Raw genomic sequence first — 23,770 nt, forward strand, 5'->3', positions numbered from 1 at the left:
GCGTGTGAGCTCCGCTGGACTTGATCACCTACACAGGACAACCTGGTCCTTCCCATTGGTCTGCCCATGGCCTCCTGACTCACCGGAGAACCCAACCTTGAACGCTCTGCCGTCCAGTCCCCTAGCAAATACTGATCTTTTGAGAAATGTTTGTGAGAATGCCCTAAAGGGTGTGTGAATTATCCATTCTGCTGAGCATCCTAAAATTTACCCTTGGATCAAATCTGGACATCAGAGCACTGTGTGTTTAGGCCACAGGCATTTGCCTCCTTGTAGAAGGGACTTGACTAAGTTGTACCTGCAGAGAGGGTGCTGTGAGACCCCACCCTAGGAAACGGCACGATATTCAACTTAGGGGATTTATGGATAGCCCAATCTGCTGTGCGGCTGCATGCCTCTTTATGAGGACCCACGGGAGAATTTCCCCTGGGGTTGCAGGAGAACCGTGGCTTTCACTAAACCACCTTTTGATCTTCTGAACAACGGCGCGCACTTCCTAACGGGGAGGGCTTTCCTCTTTGCTCTTGCCGCTAGGACACCTGAGCCAAATTTGTTTGGCCAACACAATCTATTACTCCAGGATAATAATCCAATCCTTGCTTTATTTTTTTACGCACTTTCCCCTCTGACAATTCCTTCTATCTCTTTGCATTGCCTATATCTTGTAAACCAACTCGTTTTTACAAACCAATTACAGTAACTTCATAAATTTCAGTTGAATTGAACGGAGTCATTCTTTGCTGGTTGAGCCTCTACCCAAAGGCTTTATGTCAAGTACTTGCGGTAGCTGGGCCGGGGGGCACTCAGCTAAGATTTTTCGGAGACATGTAAGTCATGAATGTAAACCCAACATATTTCCAAGTCCATGAAGCTGGCCAATTTTCATTTCAGAAGGTGTATTTAGCTCCATAAGATCTCTTAAATTTATAGACAGATATCGAAGGGTAGAGGAGGCACTCGATCCTTGACATTTAGTTCTTGGACTCATCAGCCTGCAAAATAGTAAAATCTCAATCAGTCAAACTGTATCAGTTGACATTTGTGACAATTCGGATAAAGAATGGTTGGGTGGGTGAGAGTGTAGCTCAGTGGTAGAAAGCATGCTTAGCACACATGAGGTCCTGGCTTCAACCCCTAGTCCCTCCATTAAAAAAAAAAAAAAAAAAGAATGGTTGAAGTTTACTCTTTATTCTCTGGGTATATTAAACAAATGAAGAGTGTACTTTGTAAGGAAGAGAAGTTGAATGTAAAAGAGCCATTTCCCAACAATTTGTATTCTTACGTGTACATTAAAATGTCATTAGGTTATCTTCATACACAGCACTGCTCTGGCTAGTTCTTTAATACACTGACTATAAACCCTTCCTATTGGTTAAATCCATATTTGATTACTCTATTTAGAAAGTCTACCCTTGAAGGTGATAAGTATGTACTCTTGAAAAATGTCCAATCAGTCAAATCACTTGCAACATGTATGCTCTTGACAGTGAAGCCGATTCTGGAAATTGCTCTAGAATTTAAGAAACACCTGGTACTGGCCTTTTCTGCCACACTTGGAAATGCTCGCTCCTCCTTTGTTGAGGTCACTGCTCTCTTGAATTCTGCGACACTGCATCCTCTTTCTTCTCTTGCTCCCCGTCTGATTAAGCTTCTGTCTTGCCAAACGTTCTCTCTCCCTCCTCACAGCCTCTGACTCGGGCATTTCCCGAGTTCAGCACTCAGCCTGGCCACTTCTGCTTTCATGCTTGCTAGAATAACGAATCCTTCTTAAAGCATCAACTAGCTCTTTTTCGGATGACTCTCCAGTCTGGATACGCATTTAGTTCCAACCTCTCCGCTCAGGTTAGCTACTGGATACTTCCACTGACACATCAAATTCATCGTGTCAGCCATTAATAATTACCGTCAACTTTATTTGTTGGGACTATAATAAGGCTTAGCAATAACTTAAAAAAAAAAAAAAGTCATCGTATTGATTGTATACACCCCGTGCTACACCAGGCGCTTTGACAGCAAATCTCCGTCAGCCCTCTGGGCCAGCCTGGAGGGGGCTTCCATCGCCTTCGCTTCGCCTGTTAGGAAACTGGGAATGAGAGGCACGGAAACTTGCCCTGATTTCAGGAGGGTTTTTCCAACATGACGAAAATAAAATTTGAACTCACGTCTGTCATCTTAAGCTGCCTCTCCAAACTTATACCTAAAATTAAATTTCCTTTATTTTCTCCCAAACTTCTGCTCTGTCTCTATTTTTGCCTATGGTACCATAATTCTCCTACTAAATATGGAAGCTTAAAGCTCTGGGCTCTTATTTGGTCCATCCTCTTCCTTATTACCCCCATGAAATCCATCAACAGGTCCTGCAACGTCGCTTCCTTCTAATTTCCCTTTCTTCCTTTCTCCCTTCCTCAAGTGCACGCGCTCACATGCTGGTGTCTCCAGTAAACTCCCTGCCTCCAGCTCCTGCGCACGCCCTCCTCGCCTGAGTCTCCGCCGGCGCACCTTCCAGAGGGCACCAGCTGCCCTGTTGTTTAGCTGATCAGAAGCCTTCAGCTGGCGCCGTGTCCTCAGGTCCTGAGCCCAACAGTCTAGGCTCTCACGGTTTGAGCCCAACCTCTGTTCCATCGGCCACTGCAGCCCAGCACTCTTCTGCTCTTTCTGTGTTCCCTGGAAGAGGCATCTTATCCTCCTTCTGAACTTTGGCTCAGTCTTTCCTTGCTTGAAATAAACATTCTTCTCTCACCTCCTGCCCTCGAAAAGCCCAACTCAAGCTTCTGATTTGGTTCTGTGACTTTTACCTTCTTCCGAAGTTCGCCTACTGTATTTATTATTTGTGTTACTCATTCAGCACAATGTATGTTGCATTTGTAAGGAAAATTCCCGTGTGTGTGTGTGTGTGTGTGTGTGTGTATGTCTTGCCTTCTTGACCAGATTTGAATTCCTAGAGGGCAAGGATGGATGTCAAACATCTCCTATATCCCTCAGAGGTTTGGAATGAGTTGTTACTAAATCATCTACAAACAATATAATAGTCAAAGAAAGCAAATTACTTTGATAGAGGAAATGAGAAGAACGTGGATTTTGGAATTAAGAGTACCTGGTTTCCAGTCCAATCAACTGTGCGAATTCACTTTCAAAGTCTTCCATCACATGGAGTTACTTTCGTCTGCCTCACAGCTCATTGCGCTTGGCAGTGAAGTATAGAGCATGTAGGCCAACTTGCGGCATCAGTGGGTCCTGAAAATTAAAACCACGACGCTTATGTGATCACTGAAGAGAGTCGCCATCTTTGTAAACTCTACATGAGCATAAATGACTGGTTTGGACCAGCGTGGTATGCGTGACTGAGCGACACGAATAAACGTATTGACTATCGGCTCAGGCTATTTCAGTGTGTCACGTATTCCTATATATAGAATCACACAGTCTGAGAGTTGAAATGGTCCTCATCTAAACCAAAGACTCCCAAACACGGCTCTGCAAGAAAATGAGAAAAACGTTTTTATAACAATTTTTTGTAAAACTAAATAGTACAAGGTAAAGAATTACCCTCTATTTTGCAATTCTGACTGACTTTGTGTGTATGTTAAAATTCAGCTGTTTTATGAAGCGATGATGATAATATGTGGCAGAGGATAGTGGTTGTGGGTTTTGCTGTTGCTCTAGTCACAACGTAATAAAACAGAAGGGTGACAAACCGATATCGATTTCCACAACATTTTTGAAAATGTTACAGGACCGTGTTACCCCAAATGCTTGGAAACCCTAACCCAGCTCAAGTTCTTTGTTTCTGAATTGAAAATTATTTGACTTACAGAAGTTAAATTACTTGTCCAAAGTCACATGACTACTGCAGACCCACCAGGAGAACTCAATCCTCTTAACTCTCAGAATATGCCTCATTCATTAAGTAAAAAATTATCTTTTCTATTAATGGAAAGAGGAATCTATTTTCCATATGGCTTTTGAAGAAAAAGTATTGTATATAAATTTTATTCGTTTATAATAAACTTATTAAAATCCTCCCAAAGGATGATTTTTATCTCTAAGCAGAAAAAAGTTTGATTATATATAAGCTGTAAATCTTTAAAGGATTTTTAAAATAGGTTTTCTACAAGTACAATTTTCCTATTTTCCATTTATTTTCGAATAAAATTTATTTTCATTAAAAATAACCTTGCTGACTTACATAAAAACTCTGGAAAATACAGAAATAAAAACTGCACAACTCCAGAGATCATCATATCGATATTTTAGCCTAGTTCCTGCTGGGTATTTCTCTGTGTCTGTGTTTGCATAGTTGAAGTTCTACTGCATATACTGAAGTTTGTATGTCCTGGTTCTTCATTCTATTTATTTATTTAAATTTTTAAGAAAAAAGCAACATATTCACGTAATTTAAAGCTCAGAAGGTACAAATGGACATAGAATGAAGAGTCTTCTCTGATCTCTGTTCACCCAGTTCTCCTCCCTAACAAAAATTAATATTTCCAGTTTTAAAAATCTTTAATGTGTATATACTTGCAGGGATATTTTATGCATTATGTTCAGATTCTTTTGCTTAATATTAAGACAGATGCATTTCCCCATCTTTTTAAAACCCTTATTTTTAAGGGCTACATAATATTTTATTATGTAGATATACTGCAACTTCATCAGGCTTATGTGTTAGACATTAAAATTGTTTTAAATTTTCTATTGTTAGTAACTTTGCATGTCCTAGTGCTTAAGCTGTAAGAATCCACTGACCTTTTTCTTTCAGAAAGTGTAAACCTGTGACAATAACTTTCCTTGAACAGGTTAGTTTCATTTTACTTCTTTTCCCAAAAGCAAGTCTGTTGTTTCTTTTGCTGAAGCTAGTCAGCCTGGGGTTGAAAGAATCTTTTATCCGTATGAACTGACCTCCACTGGATAGTCATAGCCTCTATACTCCAGAAAGAACACCCCTGCTCAGTGCTCCATAGAAATTTATTGTAAGAGCGCACTGGTGGGACAAACCTTCCACTGTAAGATGAGTAAGATATGTGCAGATCTAACGTGAAACATGGGGACTGTAGTTCCTAACTCTGCATTCTGTGGTCGAAATTGATAAGACAGTAGAACTCAACAGGGTCTCACCAAAAGAAGAAGAACAAGAAGAAAGATATGTGAAGGGATGGCTATGTTAATTAACTAAGAGAATGGAATCCTTTCATAGTGTATATGTATACTGAATCACCATGATGTATACTTTAAATATCTTACAATTTTATTTGTCAATTATACCTCAGTAAAGCTGCAATTAAAAAAAAAAAAAAAAAAACGGAGAAAGAATGTACTAGTAGAGTTGACGGCATTTTGACCTCACCATCATCTCTGAACCCTCTGCGCTAGGAGCCCGTGGGTTCACGGCGCTGTCAGCTACAACTCCTTTTGGAGCTCTCTCTCTAAAGCAGAGAGGGGAGATGCATCACACATGCACAAGGACAAAGACAGAAAAAAAATAAAGCAGCATGGCAATGAAAAGAGAAAAGATGACGATCCAAGTAGTAAACACACCCAAGAATAAATGTTTATGTGGCTTTTGGAGGACTGCGCAGTGTTGGTGGGCTTAGTGCTAAATGTGACAGTATTGGTTCCTTATGAGTTGGTCAGAAAAAAACTTCTTTCATTTAGAGGAACATTCATGGATTTGGCAATTAACTGAGAAAGGAGAGGAAGCCTCAGCGAAGCAGGGGACAGGCCTCCTCTTTCCAGCATAGAGGAAGGTATATGTGAAACTGGGCTGTTCACAGTGAGAAATTTGAACCTAAAGGGACCAAGAAGAAGCCTGGCAGGAAAGGAAAACACTTGGTTGAAGGATTTATAGTAAAGAGGAAGAAACATGGGCTCAATGTAGATGGAACTGTCAAATATATAAGCCTAACTTTTAGAGAAACAGATAAATCAGTGAGGCTTCGTATTATGATTTTTCCATAATTCTCTCCTAACCAACCCAACTCCCAGCCCCGTCCTACCCCTAATAAATAAAGCCCTTTGGCTGTGCCCCATATTCCTCGATACGGAAATTTAAAATGTTGTCAACTCGGTGCAAAGAGTTAGGCAGTGGCAGGGGCTAGCCCACCATGCTGGCTAAATGCTCGCTATAACACTAAGCTTAAACTCTCTTTTATGGAGACGTTAAAAGTTACCTTAGGAAAAATGGTAATTCAGACGTGATCGCACCCAGAAGCTCCGCCGCCGCCGAGCTGCAGCTCGGGTGCGAACTGGCTCAATCCATGAAACCTGGTTTTAAGCGACCGTTGAGTGTTTAAGCACCTAAGTGGCTGGCAGAAGCAAACATAAATCTTCTTGGGAGAAAAGATAGCGTTATCCCAGACTTCAAACATTTCTACAATTTTGCACATAAAATATCTGGCAAATAATAAAAAATAATTATAGACACATAAGGAGTAAAATAACATGAACCAAATTCAATAGAAATAGCAGACAAGAGAGACAGACCCCCAGAGGCTACAAATATTAGTTTGAGATACCAACTTCAAAATAACTGTATTATTAAGGTCAAAGAGATTTTTGAAAACCAAACAAGATTGAGGATTTCCACCAAGAACAAAGAAACTAATAAATCAAATGGATAGTCTGGATTCAGTAACACAACCAAGTTTAAGAGCAGATCAGACACAACTGAAGAGACTTAGTAAATGAAAAGGTAAGTCAGAAGGACGTGCCTAGAATGAAATGAAAAAACAAAAGAATAGACGAATTGGAAAAAAATAACAGGACAAGTAGAACCACAGTGAAAAGCTCTAACATATGTTCATTGGCTCTCAAGAAAAGAAGAGGAGACTGGGGCAGCAGGAACATTAAGAGATAATGATGTAGAAAATTTCCCAAACTGGTGGAAGATATCAATGCGTAGATTCAGCAAGTCCTGTGAACCCCAAGCAAGATAAATATATGAACACTTAGACATACTGTGGTAAAGCTGCTAAAAACCAGAGACAAAGACAAAATCTTAAAAATAGCAAGAGAAGACAGATTACCCTCAAATGAGCAAAAAATACAGCAGGATTTTCAATGGAAACAGTTAAATCAAAAGATAGTAAATATGTTTTAAAACTACCTAGAGGAAATAAGAAAAACAACCCCTCAAACAACCAGTCCGGGAAGCCTCGTGGTTTCACAGCATTTGTCAGAAGAGTCAGAATCTGGACTGCCAGGCCGCTGGCTTTTGACCCACACTTCTAACTCAGGAACAACCAGAAAAAAACATGCTCCCAAACCTATCTCCTAAGGTGCCCTGCTTCTTGTTAGCCTGTTTCCAGCGTCCCCATGCCAGCAACCTCCAATCTGAGCACATCTGACTGCTTCTCTTCTCTCTATAAGCTTTCACAGTCTTATCACTGCCTTTGAGTCTCTTTCCAACACAAGTGGTTGTGACTGACACCCTTGCTATAGCAAGCTCTGAAGTGCTCTCATTTGTGGGGTCTTTCAATTTATTCACATACTTCTAAAAAGAAAGCCCCCAAACAGCCTGAGGGTTTTTTTGTTAATTGGGATCCAATTAATCAAGTTCTTACTATAATACATCCTTTAGTCACTCAAAAGGAACCATTTAAGACAATTGATATACTAATTACACATTCTAATATGTCCAATAAATTAGGTCTCCTAAAGAGCTCAATATATAACAATAGTTACACCAGTTTATGTTTGTATATTCTTAGTACTGAATACACATGAATTACAGTCATTAGGCTTATACATGCCTCATACATGTGATTTATGAACCTCATCTATTACTGGCCAAATGTTTGTACTCTTTTCAAACAAAACTGGGACTTCACCAGAACAAATTAATCTTAATGACTTAAACTTCCAGTAATAAGATGAGTAAGTTCTGGGGATCTAATATACGTCATGGTGAGTATAGTTAACAGTGCTTTTATTACTATATACCTTAAAGTTGCTAGATATAGATCTTAAAAGTTCTAATCACAAAAAAATTTGCATTTATAAGAGGTGATGGAGGTGTCAACTAACCTTATGGGGGTAATCACTTTGCGATATGTATGTATCAAATCATCATGTGTGCACCTTACTTCTACACAGAGTCATATGTCAATTACATCTTAATAAATGTAAGGGGGGGAAGCTTGATGATTTAATTTTTTAGAAAGAAAAAGAAACTAGCTAACCTAGAATTCTATACCAAGTGACAAAGCCTTCCATAAAAGGGTAAAATAGACATTTCGGACAAACAAAAACAAGAGAATTCATCATCAGCAATCTGCCATAAGGTAAATATTAGCTTTTCTTCAAGCAGAAGGAAAATGACTCCAGACAGAAGATTGGAAATGTAGTGAAAAAAAAAAAAAAAGGTAATAAAAAGAGTTAAATACATGAATGAATCTAAATAAATATTGGCTATATATAAACCAATAATTATACTGGCTTTTGGCTTTTAAAACAGAGAATTAAGATACAGAACAACAATAAGGATGGACAGGGATTAAGCAATATTGGGACATGGCTCAGTAGGTCATGGAATAAATGGTAAAGTGTTCTTAGGTTACTGTGTTGTGCAAAAAAAGGATAAAAGTATTAATGTTATACTTAGTTATACGAAAGAAGTGGGTTATAATTTCTAGGGTTATCACTATATAAATTGCAAAAGAACATATGACTTTCAAGATAAGAAGGAGAAAAAGATGGAATAATTATATTTAAAGTTCTGAAACTGAAACAAATTGATGAAGAAAAAAAGAAACAGAACATGCAGGATAAATAGAAAAACTAAATAATATGGTAGAATCAAAACTATACACATCAGTAATTATCTTAAATGTAAGTGGACTAAATATCCCCCATTGAAAGACAAAGATTGTTTAAAGATTGGATTTCAAAACAAAATTGCTGTTTATAAGGGACATATCTAAAACATAAAGATCCAGAAAGTTTAAAAAGACAAAAATGGAGAAAGATATATTTATCACACAAACATAAATCAAAAGAAAGTTGGTTACATGTATCTTAATATCAGACAATGTAGACTTAAAGTCAAAAGCATTATTAGTGCCTTTATAATGACAAGATGCTTCATTTAGCAGGTAGATGTAACAGTTTAAACTTGTATGAACCTAATAAATAGCTTCAAAATATACAAAGCAAAAAATAACTGGCCTAAAAAGACATAGATTCAAAATCATACTGGGAGATTTTAACATACCTGTCTTGAGGATTTGAACAACATAGACAGTGAACTTGAATATATATGAATATATATCATATATAAAAGTATGTTATATTTAATATGTATTCACATATAAATATGTTATTACAACATACATTAATATATTCAAATTTATTATTTATGATTAATAAGTCATATAATATAAATTCATGTATAAATAACTGCATATAACTGCAAAATACACAATCTTCTGAAGTGCCATATAGAATATTTATAAAATTTGAGCATATTTGGGGCATAAGTCTCAACAAATTTCGAAGGGCTGAAATTGTACAGATTATGTTCTTTGACTACAATGCCATTTAACCAGAAATCAAACAACAAGAAGCTATAAAATGTCTATATTTTGGGATTGAAAAACATACTTCTAATAATCTGCAAGTCAGAGAAGAAACCACAATGGAAATGAAAATCTATTTGGAACTAACTGATAGTGAAAATGTAAAATGCCAAGACCTGGGGGATGCAGAGGAATGTGTAGGTTTAAATATATACATTTGAAAAGAAAGACTAAAAGTCAGTGAACAAAGTCATTCAAATAAATCAGAAAAGTAACCACAAATTAAGCCGAAAGTAAAAAGCGGTCAGACCATAATGAAACAGAACAGACATGTCCAAACAGAGAATCAAAAAATTCCAAAATTGGTATTTTCAAAAGATTAACAAATTAATAAATCACTGGCAAGAGTGATAAAAGGAAAGAAATCACACAAAATTTGAAAATTGAAAAATGATACATTCCTATAGCCCTTACTAGTATTAAAATTTTCTGAATGATTTTATACCATTGTATTTGAAAATTTAGATAAAATGGGTAAATTGACATTGGAAGAAATAGAAAACCTGAATATTCCTTCATTAATAAGCTTGAAACTATAATTTAAAATCTTCCAATAATAAAGCCTTCCAGTAGTCATCTGCTCCAGGATCAGATGACTTTACAATCAAATGCATACAGACAATAAAGGAACAAATAATGGCATTTATACACAAACTAGAAACTGGAAAAGAGGTAGTGTATGCCAACTCCTTTTATGAGACTTGCGTAACTCTGGTATCAAAACTAGGGGAAATGTATAGGTCAGTGATAGAGTGTGTGCTTAGCATGCATGAGGTCATGGGTTCAATCCCCAGTACCTCTCCATTAAAAAAAAACCTAACTAGTAATAAATAAATAAATAGACTTAATTAATTCTCCCCAAACAACCCACTAAGGACATATGAAAGGACAATTTCAGGCCAATGTTCCTCATGAACATAGATTCAAAATCCTAAACACATTATTAGCATAACAAATTTAGCAATTTATAAAAAGCGTAATGCACGAGAACCAAAATTTTGGGTTATTCCAGAAAGAGAAAATTGATTTAAAATTAAAAATAACGTAAGCCAACTTGTTTGCAAAATGAAGGAATAAAATCATACCATTTCAATAGATGACAGAATTCAATATTCGTTCCTAATTTAATTTTTAAAACTTAGAAAATTGGTATTAGAAAGAAACTTCCTTAATCTGATTAAAGATGCCTACAAAATTTCTCTAGCAAATATTATCCTTAATAGTGGAAGTTTTTCCCTTTGTAATTAAACTCAAGAAAAGATCTCGGCTCCCAGCACTTCTATTCAGTGCTGCATTGGAGGGCCTATAGGTGCCATCCGTCACCTCATGGGCATGCTCATTATGTGCTTGGCATCAGCAAGGCAGTCACCACAAATTTATGTCAAGTAATTTGATATCTAAAAAATAAGCATCAAAGTTAATGCAATAATTCCCTAACTACACTGCCCCAACCACCTTTCTAAAAATACAGGTCAGATTATTGCTCAAGAACCCAGGGTGTTGTCATGACCCACCAGACTTGCCTGTCTCCTGATCCCATTTGATGTCGCTATTCCTGCCTCTGCATTCCAGCCCCACCAAGCTCCTTTCAGAGTCTCGAAGATGTGCTCCTTCCTCATCTAGGCCTCTGCACAGGTTCTTCCCTCAGCCTGGGACCATCTCCACCACCCTCTTACCTAGTTCACCCTTGAGACTTTAGCTCACTGGTTTAGGGATGACCTAATCAGAAACCAAAGATGTCCCAGCAGCCACGAGCACATCCAGCACTCAGCCCTTGCTCTCTAAGTGATTCTTCAGTAAGAGGAAGCAGAGCTACTTGGAGAAACGGCTGGTTCTAGAACTGGGGCCAAACACATAGAGGTGAGCCTGGAGCGTCTAATAGTGTGGGGAAGTCCAGCAGTGCTCACACACACAGAACGCCCACAGCGCTCGGGGATGTCAAAGTGTGGAGGAGCCAAAGCTGGAACAGAGTAACACAATAAGTAGAGAAGTATGGATTATAATCCAAAGGATACGGTAAGTACCTGTGAGTTCACGTTAATACAAAGGATTGAATAGGTTAATAAGTATGGAAGAAGAGACAGATCTGTGCAGAATTACCAATGAGTTTTGTAGGTACTCTGTCCTCAAGGAGGAGGGGGCTAGGTCCCCACTCCATAAGTGTGTTTGGCCCACTGTAACTCCTTCCCAAACAGTATAGAACAGAGAGGGGGGTGTGGGGAGGGAAACTCTACGGTGCAGAAGCCGGCCAGGCCCTGCTTTAGCCAGGCGGTCGAGGTCAACACCAGCAGTGATGCCATGTGGACAGCACGTACCTTTGATGCGATGTGGTGAGGAAGGCATTTTCCCTCTGTGGTCTTCCTCCCCAAAACACACACCCTCGGTCTAACTGTGAGAAACCATCAGACAAACCCCATTTGAGGGACATCCTTCAAAACACTCAACCAACACTCTTCAAAACTGCCAAGGTCATCAAAAACAAGGAAAATCTGAGAAACTGTCACAACCGGGAGAAGCTTAGGGGGATACAATTACTAAACATAATGCAATGTCCTGAATGAGATCCTGGAACAGAAGATGGACGTTAGGGAAAAACTAAGGAAATCTAAACTAAGGACTTCAGTTAGTGATAATGTGTCATTGTTAGCTCATTAATTGTGACGAATGTACCATGCTGATGCAAGGTATTGATGACAGAGGAAGTGCTGTGGGGGGCATATGGGAATCTCTATACTATCTTTGCAAATTTTCTGTAACTCTAAATTCATTATAAACATTATTTAAAAAAAAAAACAACAACTAAATAAGCCTTAAATATTAACAGAATATGTTATACTCCCCGCCTTCCATAGATTATTCCAAAGTCTTTAAGTACGGGCTAGAACACGGAAATATTCTTAAGCTGGGGAGCGAGTACACAGGTTTTTGTTTTATTATTCTTTATGTCATTTAAAATGTCTAATATTTCATTTTTAAGTGTAAACTATAAAGCAATTGCATGGAAGTCAAAATGTTGATTTCTCCCGTGATGGCTACTCTGATGCTTTATTTTTTTAGGTATCAAATTATTTGAAAATAATTTTTCAATAATCCTACTCTGCTGGTGCCCAAGTGTGTCTAGAGTGTCTGTGGGTGATGGACACTGTCTCTGGGGAAGCGACCAGACTCGTGGCCAGGTCATATGGGCTCACAGCTGCCTACAGCTTTCCTTGATTTACAATCATGGCTGTTTCCCTGGCAATTTAATGCCTGTCTATTGCAAAAGAGTATTAGCTGCCTGAGAGCAGGGATGATTGTGTATACATTGATTAGCAAGGGGCCTGGAACACCATATGTGGTCAATGAATATTTATTGAATGAATGAATGAAGGACTGTAACTTAGTGGTTCAGAGCTCAGACCCTACAGTTACCTGGACTTGAGTATAAATTTTTTTGCTTCCCCACTTACTAAAAATGGAGACAATCATTCTTTTATTCCAAAAGGTGACCTATGGGTAGATGGGCTTACTTAGGGTTCTGTGTAAATGTTAGCTATTATTTTTATTAGGTGCTGTTGAATTAGAGAGGTCAGTAATTGTAAAGTGCTTACAACAGTTCCCGGCACTGGGCAAGCGTTTCTTGTTTGTGTTTGTTTTTTTTTAATGTTGCTGTTTATCAAATTAAAATGCATTCACTTCACGCAGTCTGTTAGGGATACTCTTTGGAAATGCTTTTACATTCTTTGGAAAGAAAAGGCCTAAAATATATACTATAAATCCTCATTAGTTCAAAATATATTACTTCAGAATGTGTGGTAATTCAGAAAGGAGCCTGGTCTGAACACCTTTGTAGCATTTATGGAGAAATAATTTGTACCGCAAAAAAGGAATCATTAAGCTATTTAAGAAAATGGGTTTTAAAACACTTTGGCGATACCATTCAAATATAATTAGAAATCCAACTTCACAGGGGTTTGCTACCCATCTCCCAAACAGTGCTGTTCAGATTTTTTTGGTCCTGACCAAAACGTAGGAAACGCCTTTTACATTATGACCTAATATATATAAAAGTGTGTGTATTTCATGGAAACAATAGTCCCACCCCAATGGAGTGATGCATGCACTCTGATTCTTTTCCCAAGTCCGTTCCATTCTATTCATTCTATCCTGTCTCACTTAAAAAATGCTACTCAAGATCTACTAAAATAACCCAAAGATCTGCTACTGGTTTGAAATCTGTAGCTTGATAAAAACAAACAAACAAACAAACCAACCACAAAGAAACAAAACCGCTGCTTCTCAAACTTCAGCAGGCAGCAGAATCACCTGGAGAATGTATTAAGCAGATTACTGGGTGCCAGCAGGTGGGTGGAGGCAATAGAGAATTTGTACTTCTGATAAGTTTCAAGGTGAATCTGTTGCTACTGGTCTGGGGACCACAGTTTGAGCTCTGCCCAAGGCAATACTAGTGATTCAAAAACAAAAAACAAAAAACAACAAAAAAAAACCAAGCGCCAGTACAAGTTTCCATGTGCTACTGTGGCCCCAGCTTTGTGTTCAAACATATTTACTCTTTGCTTTAGATTTCAACCCCCGCCTGCGCTGGTCCTGGGCACATCCCCGGTTCCACCGCTTCTGGTGCGTCTGGTGTTCCAGTTTTCCCTACCGGCCGGAATGTCTCCCCTCATCTCCTGCCTACTTGCTGTCTGATTGATAATCTCTTTCTCTCTAGAAAAGGTCAGAAGGTAAATGAGGTTACTGGGATGGTCTTGCTTGGGTGACAAACATAATGACCATCACAATAATTCAAGGGATGTTTACATTTGATGTTTTTTTCAGGAATCCAAAATGAATTAGTAACCGCCCTGGTATAAAGTCCACCGGAATGTCATGGCAGTGCCTCTAGGCTGTTCACTCTTTACGAATTCTGGGTATTTTCTCCTTCCGAAAGGGGGAACAATGTGTAAAGGTATGAATGAAAAACTTCGTCAGTCTTTATCAATTACGTCAATCAAAAGAAGGTTCAACAAACACATATTACAAAGATTCTTTTGGTGGAATCACCATTAGCTAAAGAGAAAAAGGAATTGAAGTTAAACACTAAATCTAGTTGAGAAAGAAGACAATCCTTGATTGTAAACTGATGAGACTTGGTCAATGGTGGAACCTTGGTCTAAGAGGAAATTGGTGAAATCAGTCACAGGACTCACACCTCTAGGGGCAAAGAGATTAAACAGTCCTGGCGCTGGCCAGCAAACAGCAGTGTGGCAGCTGGGTTAGGCACTCACGTCCATACAGAATAGAGAAAAATGCCTGGGACCTGGACGGATGCAGGCAGGGGGAGGTGGCCAGGTGAGATGGGGAAACTGATGACTTGGCCAGGGAAGGCAGCAGCCGCTGAAACCAGGAACCAGAGGTTACTGGTTATCTAGCAAAGAAAGGGCAGTGGTACCCAATTCAACCTTTCAGGGGAGGAAGAGCTGCTTGGCTCCCAGTCCAGAGAAGGGCCTAGCATCTGAATTCATTTTATGATTGGCTTTCTGTGCTGCTCTCCTTGGCTTTGTCAGGCCTGAAATGTTACTTTCTTTTGGGTAAGTGATTGAGACAGGAATTTCCCCACGTTTTATGGAGTGGGTTCTGTATAACAAGAATGGTATTTAACTTCTCTTTGGTCACAGTGTGCACAATTAATTTTAGGTCACTTCTTGATTTAAAAAACCTGCAGTTAAATTTTAGGTTTCGGTGGAGGTAGCCAAGACAGGTTATACTTCTGGGGTGAAAAACTGACGAAGGGGATCATTATTCGCCCTCTTCCACAGCCACCAACCTTAAAATGCCTTTGGCTCTTAGAATAGAAGTTGCTAGATTTTGGTTTCTTTTGTCTTTCCCCTCCCCTCCCCCATCTCCTCTTGGGAGCCTGGGGATTCAAATGTAGATGAAATGTAGATTATTGGGAGAATTGAAGACGGTGATCTGTTGGGCTGTTGAGTAGGAAAAGGGAAGAACGAAAGAACCTCTAATTTAAGATATTAGTCATTGTTCTGCCGGGACGGGGAATGGCTTTGACTCCAGATCTGAAGAGTCTTATCTTGAGCGGTACTGATGGTCGATTACCAATCGTTCGGATAAATGTGGAAAAGGAGTAAACTGGTTTACGTCGGTCTCCACTACGAACTCACATCAGGTAAGAACTGAAGCTTAGAACCAGTAGAGGTGTATTTTAATCACACGTGCACCTCATCTTGCTTCTTGACCATTTCTATAATCTTTAGGACTTGTATGTTTCACTAGTGCACACTGTTGTGCTGCATGTATTTTTGGTACCTTGCAGATATCTTCCTTGATGTGTTTATGGGATGTGACGCACTTTTATTCTCAATTCACCGAGAAAGTACTTTCACAGCACCCACACACGTGGTCATGGTAACTACTGCAAAACTTCACTATTTCATAAAAGGTAGTATAAATTCAAAGCTGTTAAATGATCTCCGACATACCTGCTTCTGTTATGAGTACTGATAAAACGTCTATATTTTTAAAAAGTGCAAGAGGAGAGTAGATTTGCTTAAAAGTAAGACAAATTGACATAATGAGGTGAAATACATCCATAAGCAAAACAGCATTCAGTAAACCAGTGGGTGTTTTAGGTGGAGAGAGGAATGAGAGGAACAAAGTGGACAGCTGACCTCAATTTCTCAGACCCTGGTTGGGTACTTTAGTACCGATCTCCTCTGCCAGGTTCTTAATTAAGATGGAAACTGACCAGTCGTTGGAGGAGAGAGGTACCTGGGGCTGAGCTTAGGAGACTGGCTTACTCTTGTTTAGTTACAGAGGTGCCTTCTAACCCCTGGTTACTGCACGTTGATGACTAATCACAACAGCACAAATAATCCAGGTCACCAGGATTAAAGGTCTGTGTACATCAACTTTTTGGAGTTACCTTTTTTTTTTTTTTTAACGCCACAATCCACCCCACCTTTTTCCTCATGAGGGAGGTCTCCTTACGCTAGGATTGTATATATACCATATGTAACTAGCTCAGTATCTGTGTATGGTTGTGGTGGATGTCTTTAGACCCTCCTGTCTTCCTCCCCTGGGTAATAACGGTGGTATGGGGGACTTCAGAGACCACATATTTAATACTTCAGACCATTAAGCATGTGGTGGAACAACTTGTGAATGGGATAGCAAGTTCTGTTCTGGTGGTGGCGATAATTCGGGTGATGGCCATGAGTAAAAGAGGTGTTTACATGTATATCGGTCTATGATTGTACGTAGGTTTCTAGGTGAGGTGTGTCTGTTCAATTTACACAGAGAATCCCTTTTTTGGACAATTCATGTTTTATTGTGCTTGTGTGATTTTGAACCACCTCCTGCAAGTCCGTGAGCACTTGCAGTGCTGAGCAATCATTGCTCAGACTTTGAGGATATGCAGTTTTAGTCCTCGCCTTCAAGGGGCGTACAACTTAGGGGGACGAGTTTGAGTGCCTAGAGAGACCATAAGCAAGTGCGGCAAATACTGTGTTACGTGAGAGGAAAGAGGCGCTAATGTTTGGAGGAGGGAGAGAGAATTGGCTGGGCCGTCTGGGAGAGCGCCTGGACGGGGAGAGGAGGTGAGGACTTTAATTTGTGATTCTGTTGTCAAAGCATTTGGTAGCGGACATTGGGATTCCAATTTGCTGAATTTAAAACCTTATTTTGTACGTAGAGAATGGTGCGAGGGGCTGGAAAGTCAAGTTTGAAGATGAGATCTGGGAGAAGGTCATCGCTACAAACAGGGGGGCGGGGAGAAGGAAGAGTGGGCAGAAGAGAGTACACGGAGGGAGGCGCCGCCATGGAGCACGCTTGAGTGGCTGGGGAGGGAGTGACTCATTTTGCCCTGGAAGTCAGAAGGCTTTGCTTTGGAGGTGACGTCGGAGCAGGAGTTTCAGGTTGAAAGGGGGCATTCCAGGCAGAGGGAATTGCAGGCAGAAGCGTCGGCGTGAAAAGAATGGTGGTTCGACTTGAAGTGACTTAAGGGCAAGCGTTGCGCTTGTTTGTGGGCGTGAGGGCAGGAAACTCAGCGGGGCCAGTGAAAAGCCTTGTGGTTGCTCAGCTGTGTACACGGGGCACAATCGAATTGGGTTTGGGGAAGAAAACTGGTGGGAGGGGCCTGGTCTCTAAGAGGTCGGTTGGGAACTGGAGCTAGATAGAGCACCAGGAACGCGGTGGCAGGAGAGGATGCACTGGAAGAAATGAAAATTTGGTGGTGGCTTCCAGGCGTAGGGGGTGGGGGACAACATGACACAGTGTCTGTGCAGCGCCCCGTGGAGAAGTTCCGCTCCGTTCGCAGGAAGGTTGGGAGTTGCCAGCTATTTGAGGCAGTCGGGCCAAGCAGCCCCTTCCTCTTCCCACACGGATGGGGAAATGTCCAGTGTCCCGGCAGGTGTGCCCTGGGAGCTAGCCATGCGGGCCGGCACCACTTTGCCCCTCTCCCCTGCACAGGGGAGGAAGGGCCAGCCCATCGCTGGGGTCCCGGAGGGCTGGTCGCCTAATTGTCCACGCCGTTGCCCCCAGGAGAACCACCACTGGCAACTTCGTTCGATTGGAACCCAGACCTCCCCGGAGCCCAGATTCCGGCCCCTCCTCCCAGCTCCCCTTCGGAGGAGGCGGACGCTCCAAGAGGAACAGGGAGGCCCGGCGTGGGGGAAGCTGCGGGCCGAGCGGAGGCGGCCGCGCCCTCGCGCCGCCCTCGACTGCGCCGGGCTCCCGCCCCGGCCCCCACCCCGGGCCTGGCGCCCGGCGAGCGTGCCGGGCGCGCCGGGCCCCACGAGGGCGCGCGCTCCGGCTCCGGGTCTTGGCGGCGGCCGCGGGGGAGGCGGGCACGTGTTGGGGCGGGGGCTCCACCTGGCCACGCCGCGGGCCCTCAGTGGGCTGGCCCGGCCCGGATGGGCTACGCGACGGGCGCCCGGGGCGTGGGCCCCGCGCACGCTCCGGAGGAAGGCGGTGCGTTGCTGCCGTCGGGGCGGCGGGCTCCAGACACGGGCCGGCTTGCCCCCGCGGCTCCCTGCCCAACTTCGGGCCCGCCGGTGCCTGCCCCCGTGCGCGCGACCGCCCTCCGCCCGCCTGCCCCGGGCCCGGCTCCCACGTCGAGGTGGGCGGGCGGAGGGCGGCGCTGCGGCCCGGGCCGACCTCCGCGAGGGCACTTGGGCGAGTCGGGCCCCGCCCCCGCCTCGCCGCGGCCCCGCCCCCCGCCCAGGCTCCTCCCCTTCCTGCCGGCCGGCTCCCCGCGGCCGCCCGCCCGCCCGGCGCGCCCGAAGCGAAGCCCGCTGCTCCCCTTGGCCGCCCCGCCCCGCCGGCCGCCCCGCCCCTCCCGCGCGGGCGGCCCGAAAACCCGGAGCGCGGGAGCGCGGCTCGGCCGGGCCGGGCGGCCGCACTGGGCATGCTCAGTAGCCGGGGCAGGTTTTTTGGTCGCAAGTAGGAAGCTTTTTGCACTACACCGGAGAGGGGGAGCCGCGGAGCAGCGCGCCGCCGTGCACCGCCGCCGCGCCCGCCCCAGCCCGGCCCGGCCCCGCGGCGGCGCGATGAGCCCGACCCCGAGCCGGCCCGCCGGGGAGTGAGCGCGGCGCGGAGGGCGCGTTGCGCAGCTGCTCCTGCGCACAACCCGGCCGGCGGCCCGCACCGGCAGGAGTGAGCGGCCGGTCCGCGCTGCGCCCGGCGCCGGAGCCGAGCGGGAGCAGGAAGCGCAGGCCACGCAGGGACCCAACTGAAACAAAGTGTCGGCCGCCGGCGGCGCGGCGCCTCGCCCGGCCCGGCCCCGCGCCCCCCGCCCCGCCGCCCACCATGGCCTCCGAGGAGCTGTACGAGGTACCTCCCCTCCCCCCGGCCCGCGCCCCGCGCGGCCCCCGCCCGACGGCCGGCCCGCCGCCCCCTCCCCCGCGGGCCGCAGTTTGCTGGACGGAAGCGCGTGCGCCCGGGCCCGGCGGCGGGCGCCCGAGTTGTGGGGCCGGGGGTCCCGGCCGCGGGGAAGGAGCGCGGGCGCCGGCGACTTGCTCGGACGGCGCCCGAAGTGCCCGCGGCGAGGCGGTGGGTGCGGAGCCCCCGGCACCGCCCGGCGGGGGCTGTGGGCGGCGCGGGGGTGCTGCCCTGGCCGTTCGGCGGAGCGCTCTGGGCAGGGTTTGCCTCCGGTTCTGGGGGGCCGAGAGGAAGAGTGCAACTGTCTCCCGACTCCGCTGCGGGCCGAAGCGAGGCAGGATATCGCCCCGAAAAGGCTGCGCGCTGACCACATGCTTTAATTAGGTTAGCCTTGTGGCCAGAGCCAGGAAATTTAAATTGAACGCTGATACACCGTCATTCATTTGCGCCGCGGCCGTGCGAGTGAGAAAGGGCACGATCAGGACTATAAGTTGTGGGCGATGGGCTTGCCAGCTTCGGCTTCAAGTTGTGCACTTACCAGTTTGGATCTTGAGACATATTTCGTACGCCTCGATGTAACTTCTTGACGTATTGCAAAGTAGACTTCCTGGGAGTACGGAAGCGTGGAAGGCTTTCTGTTCTCTTGGATAAGTGAGTCTTCGGTTGCACGTGCATACTGACACATCCATCTTCTTAGGAGACTGAAAACTTCTGGATACTCTCCGGATCCACCTCTTTGACGCGTTTAGGAACCTGGGCCTTTAGGGACTTAAGGAAGCCTCTGTAGCAAGTAGAGCCCCTTGGCCCTCGTGAACCCTTCGTAGGTTCCCAGTGAGCCTTCCTGAGGCGTCTTCTCTTGTGGGCGTGTTATGCCGCTGGCACAGAATGGAGCTCTGCTGCCAACAACGATAGCCTTCTAGCAACTTTCTGTTGCTTTTTGAAAGCAAGTGTTTGCAGAAGTTCAGAAGGAGGCTGCCTTCTGTAGATTTAATGGCGAGGTGGTGGCCTCCCCGTACGTTGTACGTGATCAGTGTGCCTTAGCTGGCACTGAAAATGTTCCGTTCTGTCCATTTCACACATTAGCTGTGCCCTACTGTAGTCAAGGTACGATCTTGGGTCCTCTGGGGATGTAAAGAGAAAAAAAATCTCCCTGTTCTCAAGAAGCTTTCCTTCTAGGAAGGCCAGTTTTGTTTGGGGAAGGCCCAGACATGGGGGTTAAGAACTGCAGTTGGGAAAGTACATTGCATGAGGGTGTGAGGAATTTTGGTTTCTACATTTTTTTTTTTTTTTTTGATAGTTCAAGCTTGAGTATTCACTCTTCACTCATTTTTGTGATTATAAATACACAGTCAGTTAACCCATTCCATTAGTGTTTCGGTGAGGGTAGCACCTTATACATAAGTTGTACCTTACATGTATAGGTATTTTTTGAAGCAGCACATTTACCGCTAGTGCGTTATGAACTAAATTTAGTTTTTTCTTTGCTTATTAGCTTCAGGTTTCCTTCGCACTGCTTTCCTGGCAGAATTCATTTAGAAGTTCCATTTTGTACAGAGGTTGCGTTCATTCAGCACGTTTGTTGAATGCTTGCCCTGCAGAGGGTCAGGAACGGGTGAAGGATGAAAACGGGTCCTTCCCTCAAAGGGCATCTGTTGGGGAAGAAATTAGTACGTTGCAAAGAAGTGACCCAGCTATGCAGCTGAACTTTTGACTCTGAGTTTTAGTTTTGGAAAAAAGTGTTACAGGTGTGTAGTTAGTTGAGGTGATAGTAAAGAAGGTAGTGGGTATCTTTGATGGTAAATTTCCTAAGCTCTCCTTCCAGAAGTTCAGAAGGAGGCTGCCTTCTGTAGATTTAATGGTGAGGTGGTTGACTATGTTATGATTGGAAGTTGATCTTTGAAAGTTCTGCTGAGTGGTTGAGAGCCTGGACCTGGAGTCAGAAATCCTGGTTGTTGAAATCCAGCCCTGTCACCTTGAGTAAATTAACCTTGAAAGCTCAGTGTCCTCATCTGTAAAATTGGGATCAAAGCTTACCTCAGAGCTGTGAGGTTTAAGTGAAAAAATATGTAAGCATACCCGCATTCCCAGGGAGAGCGCTCGGTAAGTGATGGTTATTGTTGTGTTTTAACTGATCTGACGTGCCTCCCCGAGGCCTGGTTTTGTTTCTAAAGCTGTAGCATTGGACTGTTTTAATCAAGGCAGTATTACTTGTGAGGCAGAAATGGTAGCAGTTGTCAGGAAGCAACTGACTGGCTGTTGGATGGGCTGGGGAGAGCGCCAAGATGTCTTAGTGGCCAGGTCCTGGGGCATCGCCTGCCGCGTTTTCTCCAGTTCTGCTGCCCAAATCGAAGTACAAGTTTCATGTTTGGCCTCCAGCTCCACAATTCTACAGGGATATAGTCACCGAGGAGGAAGTTCAGAGTCTTGCTTTTTGCGGTAAATTCGTGTGGTGAGAGCAGGGATCTTCACCCCCAGTCCCTGAATGTGGAGGGTGGTACCTGATTGCCCAGCCTTGGTTTTATCACCGACCCTGAGCATGGTTCCCGGGAGGTGGTGGTAGGTCCTTGGTGAATATTTAAGTGGTTACTGTAACTATGCCTTGTGAATAAAAAATAAGGAAACAGAACCGAGACAAGATGGGATGGAAGGGTCAGCCTTCCTGAGCTGGAGGAGCTACTGTTAGTTGAAGGACAGAGTTCATTTACCCTCTGTATCTCCAGCAGCTCCAATCGGGGAAGAGCCTAGAGGTTTTTTATTTACTCATGCTACGAACTTTATAGTTTTCAGAAAAAAGGCAAGCGTTCTTTAGACCAGGGTCCGTGAAGTTAATGTAAAGGACCAGAGGGCTGTTAAAACTTTAGCCCCCGCAGGCTGCGCGGTCTGATGCAACAGCCACGGACCAGGCCTGCAGGAGTGAGCGCTGAGCGCCAAGAAAACTGTCCATGGACAGCAAAATTCACATTTCATAGAGTTTTTACATGTCGTGCAGTGTTCTTTCTTTCTTTTGTTGTTGTTGTTGTTGTTTTTAATCACTTAAAAATGTACAAAGCAGTCAGCCCGTGGGTTCTACAGAAACTGGCCGTAGGCGGGATTTGTCCTGCAGGTCTCAGTTTGCTCACCTCTGCTTTAGGTGAGGAGCTGTTCTGGAGCCGAGGTCTAGCCTGGGGTTGGGGTGGATGGAGGGTGGGATGCCCAGTGATGAAGGGCTTTCGAGCTCCAATCCCAGCTCTAGACTTGGAGCCAGCAGCTCTGGGCTCCACTCCTCCCTTCTCTGTAGGAAAGGGAACGGCTGAGTTCCTCCCTCTCCTGAACGTCCACATCTGTGAAATGGGAGTGATGATAACTGCTCCAAAGAATTACGAACACTAAATAACGTTAGCACCTAAAAGCAATTCCGACTTGATAAAATGCTGTACCCCAGGGGCCAGTGGTTCCAGTGTCTTACGAAACATCTTTATCTTCTTCCATTCTTAAACAGAAACAAAACCTCCCAACACTCAAACCCTGAAACCAAGCCTTTTTTTCCTTGGAGCTTTCAGAGTGTCAGGTAAATTGATTATATCACCAAAGAAAACTGTGAGATCCAGAGGGTCTTAATTTATCTAGTGGTCAAATAATCACCATAAGATTTGGTTCACATGGGACTGAGTAAGGAATCCAGTCTAATATAATGGAAGCAGCTGTTTTGTTTGTGTGTCTTAGTCATTCCTTTTTCTCAGTGGATGTGGGGTTTTTTTCCCTGAGAACTACTGTAATAGCGAATTTAAATTTCAGTATGATCTTAGCAATCTAGTCTCGGCCTTCTGAGAAAAATATTTATCCAACACGTGCATGTTTCAAGTGTGGAAGTAAGCTTTTAAGAATGAAATTATACTTGGCTTATAAAACATGTCTTAAAGTTGATTAGTTTCGAAGAATACTCAGGATTTGGGGGAAAGTCGGGTCTTTTGAGTCTCTCCTTACTTTGGGATAAGATTGCTCCTTTCTCCTGTACACCACAAGAATTTTGTGTGCACTGACCAAAAGCACAGTTATAAATAAAATCTGCAGGTGTGGTTCAAATGGAGGTCACAGAGGTCAAGAGATCTTCCATGGATTTTGGTCAAGACAAACCAGCATCTGTTGTGTGCAGTTAGCTGGCTCTTAAGATCGAGATCCCCAAAATAGGAAAAGAGAAAGTGACTTGACTGCTGGACTTGATCGTGGGGTAGCGGGGGCGAACGTGTGTGTGTTTTGAAAATTAACACACTCTCTTAAGTGAATTGCTGCGGATATTTATGTGTTTGTCTCAACAGGAGTGTGGAGGCATCTCAGGTGCTTTTCCT

At 43.8% G+C, this 23,770-nt stretch overlaps 2 protein-coding genes across 2 annotated transcripts in view; both read left to right on the forward strand.

Moving 5' to 3' along the window:
* The first annotated feature begins 17,996 nt into the window (after nt 1-17,996).
* On the forward strand, nt 17,997-19,011 carry LOC116658382 (nascent polypeptide-associated complex subunit alpha, muscle-specific form-like). The gene is made up of 2 exons (XM_032463508.1): nt 17,997-18,740; nt 18,790-19,011. Exons 1-2 carry the CDS (start codon nt 17,997-17,999, stop codon nt 19,009-19,011), a joined length of 966 nt encoding a protein of 321 aa, XP_032319399.1.
* A 31-nt stretch (nt 19,012-19,042) lies between these two features.
* CDYL (chromodomain Y like) overlaps nt 19,043-23,770 on the forward strand; it is a 101,056-nt gene continuing 96,328 nt past the window's right edge. Inside the window, 1 exon segment of the mRNA XM_032462432.1 lies at nt 19,043-19,397. Coding sequence (XP_032318323.1) covers nt 19,374-19,397 — 24 coding nt within the window. The 5' untranslated portion in view covers nt 19,043-19,373.

The sequence above is a fragment of the Camelus ferus genome, chromosome 20 (genome assembly GCF_009834535.1).
Source record: "Camelus ferus isolate YT-003-E chromosome 20, BCGSAC_Cfer_1.0, whole genome shotgun sequence".
Taxonomy (NCBI): domain Eukaryota; kingdom Metazoa; phylum Chordata; class Mammalia; order Artiodactyla; family Camelidae; genus Camelus; species Camelus ferus.

Bases quoted from the DNA above. Each gene is read 5' to 3' on its own strand.
- LOC116658382 (XM_032463508.1), top strand. From the start codon at position 17,997: ATGCGGGCCGGCACCACTTTGCCCCTCTCCCCTGCACAGGGGAGGAAG. The intron at 18,741-18,789 runs GCGAGTCGGGCC...CCCCCCGCCCAG, and splicing joins ACCTCCGCGAGGGCACTTGG to GCTCCTCCCCTTCCTGCCGG.